Source organism: Castanea sativa, chromosome 3, assembly GCF_040712315.1.
Source record: "Castanea sativa cultivar Marrone di Chiusa Pesio chromosome 3, ASM4071231v1".
Taxonomy (NCBI): Eukaryota; Viridiplantae; Streptophyta; class Magnoliopsida; order Fagales; family Fagaceae; genus Castanea; species Castanea sativa.
In genome coordinates, this window is record NC_134015.1 from 59421580 (window position 1) to 59428666 (window position 7087).

Genomic DNA, 7087 nt, shown 5'->3' on the forward strand with positions numbered 1-7087 from the left:
ACACAAACCTTCAGACCAAATACACAAACCTTCAGATCAACACACAATTGGCGACGCTTCCTGTCGGCGACGGCGACGCTTCCATTCGGCGACAGCGACGCTTCCAATCGCGACGATCTCCGGCGACGCTTCTCTCCCATCGTGACGATCTCCGGCGATGCTTTTCTCCAATCGCAACGATCTCCGGCGACGCTTCTCTCCAATCACGACGGTCTCCGGCGACGCTTCTCTCCAATCACGACGGTCTCCGGCGACGCTTCTCTCCAATCGCAACGATTCTCCGCGACGCTTCCTCCCAATCGCGACTCTTCAGCTCGCCATCGCCGATTCAACCCCAATCACGACGATTCAACTCTCCGGCGAAGCTTCTCTCCCAATCGCGACGATTCTCCGGCGACGCTTCTCTCCCAATCGCGACAATTTAACTTGCCGTTGCCGATTCAACCTCAACTGACTCTTCGCCTCCCTTCGCCGACCGTTCACCTCCCTTCGCTGATTCAACTCCCAACGCCGACTTGTAAGTTTCTTTCTCTTCTCTGTACGCTTTTCTCTTTTGTTGTTTTTTACAGTTTTTTTTTTTTTTTTTTTTTTGCTTGATTCTTTAAGTTCTATTTGGCAACACTTGATTTTGATGGACTTTTCAAATTCTATGCTCACCTAAGACTGAAGTTGGTCTCTCATCTTCCACCTTGACATTGAGAAGTATCAGCCCCAAGCTCATTCTTGGGCCTACTGTACTGCTACAAGGTTTGTGAGGGAAGAGAGATATGGGTTATGTTTGAATTTGAATCATGATCTTGGCTGGTTTTGTTAATTAATTCTGCTTATTGTAATTGGATATAATTTTTAAGCAACTTATTGTGTGATAAGTTTTGTGAGGGAAGAGAGATATGGGTTATGTTTGGTAATGTTGATGTATTGTGTCAAAGTTTATGTTTAGACTTAAAAATGTGGAGAATTGCTTTAATGGATTGTGTTGTTTCCTTTTCTTTTTTTGAATGAAGATTGTGTTGTTTTCAAAGTATGCTTTTTTGCATAATCTTGTTTGTTCCTCACTTGTATTTGTTGCTGTATGTGGCCAAAAGGTCCTACTTTTATTACATGTGGTATTGTTGTGTTCATGCTATTTTGATTTGGTTGTTTTTGCTTTTGCAAGCCTTTGTGGTTCTTTTGCATGCGTAGTGTACAGATCCTCCAACATTGACTTCGAGTGTAATTCGCTAGCAAAATTTAGATCGTTGTGAAACTCACATCCAAACAAATATTACAGTCACTCACAAAACTTATTCAAACTGCAGGGGTTTTTGCTCTTGATTGGAAATGGTTATTGTCTACATTTTTCTGTCTTTGAAATAAGATGTCTAAGTTTATAATAATCTGTAAGGATCATTTCACAATGTGGCTTGTCCTCAATGTTCACCAAACCAGGAACTTGATTTCAGTAAAAAATAACTTCATTTTATCCAATGCATGTAACATTGCTTGGTTATCCTAGTGTTAAAGATGACTTTATAAAATTAAAAGCAAAGGAAGTATACAAGAACTCATAAGGAGTAACCTTAGTATACATGCTGCATAATAAAGGATCTCTCCCAAAGTTTAAATTGTAAATATATATCACTACATCTTATTTCTTTTCATTGTTTTGACAAAGAAGATCCTTTGCCATCTAGGCTTCTGGTGGGTTTGTCTAAGTTTGAATAGAGACTGTTCTCATTTTGTATAGATTGTTTTGGATGAGGGCTGCGTTGTTGTTGTTTGTGAACTGGAATGGTGGTTGTGGTTGTGGAATGGTGATTGTTTTAACATTTTGGTGACTTTGATGGTACCCTTTTTGGGTTAACTGAAATTGTTGTGAAATGTTTTTGGGTCTCAGTTTTGGGTCTTCACTTTGATAAAGCTAGATTATTGTTTTATGGTTTAGTTAGTTATTTTAGATTATTTTTTGTGTTCCTCAATTTTCAATTTTGTTTCTCTTTCTGTAGGAAAGCATTTCGACAGTAAGTGTACCTTTGGCAAAAACTAGTGATTGATCACTCCTGGCCTAGTGCCTTTGCTTCTTTTTATTATGAGGATCATTTTCAAGATTGAAGTATTTATAAATTTAACTTTTCTTTTGCAGGTTAAATACACATTGTTTGCAATAACTTTGGATTTTTTCTGAAAGTTGTAAGCTTAGTTTGAGCAAAGTAAGTAAATTTTACTAGAAAACCTTATAAAACTCTATACGTGTGATGTTGGAAATTGGATTTGTGGTGGTATGTTGTGTTGGAGCAAGCGGGTGGCTTGCATGGTGTTATAAGGTGGGTTAAACTAATATTGGGAGTATTTTTCATTTCTTGCAAATGTTAATGAGTATTGTTGATTAGATGTGATGAATAATATTTTATTTGATTTAAATACTTGTAAAACTCTATACTTGTGATATTTGTGATTGGTTTTGTGGTGGTCTGTTGTGTTGGAGCAAGCGGGTGGCTTGCATAGTGTTATAAGGTGGGTTAAACTAATATTGGGAGTGTTTTTCATTTCTTGCAAATGTTAATGAGTATTGTTGATTAGATATGATGAATAGTATTTTATTTGATTTAAATACTTGTAAAACTCTATACTTGTGATATTTGTGATTGGTTTTGTGGTGGTATGTTGTGTTAGAGCAAGCGGGTGGCTTGCATGATGTTATAAGATGGGTTAAACTAATATTGGAGTGTTTTTCATTTCTTGCATGATTTTATTTGATTTCAAAACTTGTGCATTCATGAATGAGATAGAACTTTATCTAAGTAGCTTATAGACTTAGATGTTAGAATACATTATGCATGAGTTATTCTTATTTTACTAAAGTAGAATTTACCTTATTGTAATCAAACATGGATAAAAGTTGGATGCCAATGGCTAAGACACCTGATGGCAGATTAAGTAGTCAATATATTGAAGGGGTCAATACATTTATTAAATTTGCAAGATCAGTTGTGGACTTGAGTGGTAATATTCTGTGCCCGTGTATTCACTGTGTGAATTGCTATCGACAATCTCTTCAAATTGTGCGTATCCATTTGCTTCATCGTGGGATTATGCAATCTTACGTTAATTGGTATAATCATGGAGAACCTCGTGTATTGAACGAGAACATTCATGATAATGAAATGTCGGATGATGATCATATGGATGATATCGATGCCTTGGTAGGTGACCGAATTAGAGGGGATCCAAGAAATGCAACCAAAGATGAGGAGGTGCATCATTTTGACAAACTTGAGGAAGATGCAAAGCGCGAGTTGTATCCGGGTTGCACTGATTATAGTATCTTGAAGTTTGTTATTGAGATGTTACATGTAAAGGTAATGACTAACTTGAGTAATAAGGGACTTGATATGATGCTAGAATTGCTAACAAAGGTTTTACCAAAAGATAACTTGGTTCCAAGGTCAAATTATGAAGCAAAGAAGATATTACGTGACTTGGGCATGTCATATGAGCATATAGATGCATGCAAAAATGATTGTGCACTATTTTGGAAGGAAAATGAAAATCTTGATAAATGTCCGGTGTGTGAGACGCCTAGGTACAAGGATACACATGCCCAAGGTAAAAAGAGTCCTCATAAGGTATTGCGTTACTTCCCGTTGACACCGAGATTAAGGAGATTGTACATGTTAGGCCAAAGAGCTAAGGACATGAGATGGTATATAGACAAACGAGTGGATGATGGGATAATGAGGCATCCGGCTGATAGTGAGGAGTGGAAGGAGTTTGATTTACAACATCTTGATTTTGCCCTCAAACCTCGCAATGTAAGGTTGGGGTTGGCTACTGATGGATTTAACCCTTTTGGGAATATGAACAACAACTATAGTATGTGGCCTGTCATACTTATCCCCTATAACCTACCGCCTTGGCTGGTTATGAATGAGCCATATTTTATATTGTCCTTGCTTATTCTTGGTCCCCATCAACCAGGAAATGAGATTGATACTTACTTGAAACCATTGGTTGACGAGTTGAAGGAGTTATGGGAAGAAGGTGTAGAAACTTATGATGCTTATAGTAAAGAGCATTTTCAGATGCGTGCAACTTTTGTTGTGGACAATACATGACTATCCTGGATTTGGTAACATGTCTGGGTGGAGGACAAAGGGTTATCATTCTTGTTACACTTGCAACGATGAACCATATTCAGAAGCTTTGGAAAGTAAAATTGGATTTATTAACCATCGAGCTTATTTGCCTATGGAACATCGTTTCAGTTGCATAATGGTTTATCAGAGAAACGGAAGAGATCTTTAGAGTTACAAGTGGGAAAGATACAAGAGCAGTTAGATAGAATGCCAAATATAATTTTAGGAAAGCATCTAAGTAATAAGAAGAGACAACTCATTGGGGAGCCAAATTGGTCAAAGGTAAGTATTTTGTATAAGCTTCCATACTGGAAGAATAAGAAGCTTAAGCACAACATTGATGTCATGCATGTGGAGAAGAACATTAGTGAGAGTACTTACGGTACTTTGTTGGGCATTGAGGGGAAAAACAAGGATACTGACAAGGCACGGATAGACTTGCAAAATATGAACTTTAGGCACACGTTACATTTGAAACAACGTCCTGATGGATCATATGACAAGCCTCGGGCTTTTTTTTTCATTAAGCCCAAATGAAAGGGATGCTTTCTATGACTTTTTGAAATTAGTCAAGTATCCGGATGGCTATGCAGCCAACATATCAAGGTCAGTGAATACAAAAAATGGTAGATTATCTGGTTTGAAAAGCCACGACTGTCATGTGCTACTACAACGAATTCTTCCAATTGGGTTGCGAGGGTTTGCACATAAAGATATTAGTATTGTATTATTTGAGTTGGGCAGCTTTTTTCAAGACTTATGCTCAAGGACCCTAAAGCGGAGTGAATTAGAGAAACTAGAAGAACGTATAGTTCTTATACTATGCAAGCTTGAGAGGTTCTTTCCTCTAGCATTCTTTAATGTTATGGCCCACCTTGCTGTTCACTTGCCTCGAGAAGCAATTCTAGGAGGCTCGGTACAATATCGGTGGATGTACCCAATTGAAAGGTAATTAGACCCTTTAATGCATCCATCAATTGTATATTTCCCACATGGTATAAAATCACATAATGTGTATATTTTTTCCTCGTAGGTACCTTGGAAAATTGAAAAGATGTATCGAATCGAGCTCGACCAGAAGGTTCGATTGCAGAGGCTTACATTCTCAAAGAATGTATTAACAACTGGTCTTTGTATATTGATGGAATCGAAACTGTGCATAATCGAAGAGAAAGAAATGAAGATTTTGGTGAATCTAGTGAATGATTGATAGTTTTTTCACAGACTGCCCGACCTACAGGTGGTAGGCGGAATGATGGCAACTTGTCTCATGCATTGCTTGATACTGCTCATTGGTACTTATTGTACAATAGTCCTGAACTAGAGCCTTATTTAAAGTATGTGATTTCATATGCATGTATTGTTTAATCAAGTTTTGAATATTATTTGCAATGTTTAGCTGAAAATAAATCACCTTATTTTTAACAGTGAACACAAAAATACATTGCATAATTCTACTGGAGAAGCCATAACTCAAATCCAATGACAAGAGTTTTCCAAGTGGTTCAGAGAACGTGTAAGACATTTGAAATTTAATCACACACTAATAAAAATTAAACATTTAAATAGTTTCATCATTACTTATTACTAATTAATATCACTTGTTGTATGTCATTATAGATGAATAGATTGAAAGTTAATGAGTCACTAGAAGCTACTAAAGAGTTATGGTCATTAGCAAATGGTCCTAAGCCGCATGTGAAGGAGTACATAGTTTGTATGGTCAATGGTGTAAAGTTCCATACAAAGGACCTAGACAATCTTCATGTAACCCAAAACAGTGGTGTATGTACGGAAGGGGACCATGGGGGGGAAATGCACGACTTCTATGGTCATGTGTGCAAAATTTGGGAATTGGAGTATGTGTTTCGCCATAAAGTTGTTTTATTCCAGTGTGAATGGTACAATACTAGTACCAATGGTCGAAGGAGAACAATAAGAACTGATGCACACTGCACAAGCATTGATGTTACAAGTCGGTGGTATGAAAATGACCATTTTATACTTCCTAGTCAAGCGAGACAAGTTTTTTACCTTCAAGATACCAAATTGGGTGAACCTTGGAAATTTGTGCAATCCATCCAACATAGGGGAGTGTTTGATGTCCCGGAAGTCGGGGGTGGAGAATCCAATGATAATACAGAAGATAGTGACGCATTTCAACAAGAAGCGATTGTTGATGTTGTCTCTATCAATGTTGAGGACAATATTATTGACTATTGTATGGGTGATGTTGAAACTGAGGTTGTTCTTGAAGGTGAAACTTCAAGAGATGCTAATCAAAATGAAGAGCATGACATATCTAATGTTGATCTTGATATGGATTATGATATGTAGAGTTCATAAAAATTGTCTTAAATGTTGTGTGCTTATCTTAAAGTTTTATGCTTGTCTAAGTAGCAATTGTTTTGTACTTATCTTGAACTTGATATGGATATTGATGTGGTCATTTGTTGTGTTGAGTTAGTAGTAATTGTGTTTAAATTTGCACTTGTGAATTGCTTGATATGGATAATGGCGTAGACTATGATATGTAAAGTTAGTAGTAATTGTTATTGGGATGTTTTGTACTTATTTTGAACTTGATGACATCAATACATAGTTTCAAAAAATGCCCAAAAATGCCAAATACACTCATAACATACCGAGGTATAAGATGGAAAGATTGGATAAAATGAGGCAAAACCAAGAGAGAATTGATGCTTTGGGATTGAAGCACATCTCAACTTCTCTAAAGGATACTGTTCAGTCCAATTGTGCAAAAGGAAAAAAAAGTAGAGCTAGTGTTATGGTAGATGATGATTATGTACCACCTATTGGTGACGATGACAATGATGATGAGTCATCTAATTCTATAATCCATAAGGTACAATAGATGTTTCATAGGATACAATAGATGATAATAATTTTAATGTTCCATTACTTGTAATAACTTTGTTGTTCCATTATATGTATGTTTGTTAGTTACAGAT

The 7087-nt window shown here is 36.8% G+C and overlaps 1 protein-coding gene across 1 annotated transcript; it reads left to right on the forward strand.

The window, feature by feature from the left end:
* The first annotated feature begins 2867 nt into the window (after positions 1-2867).
* On the forward strand, positions 2868-4094 carry LOC142629267 (uncharacterized). Its single transcript, XM_075803218.1, has one exon. The coding sequence runs from the start codon at positions 2868-2870 to the stop codon at positions 4092-4094; it is 1227 nt and encodes a 408-aa protein (XP_075659333.1).
* The last annotated feature ends 2993 nt before the right edge of the window (positions 4095-7087 follow it).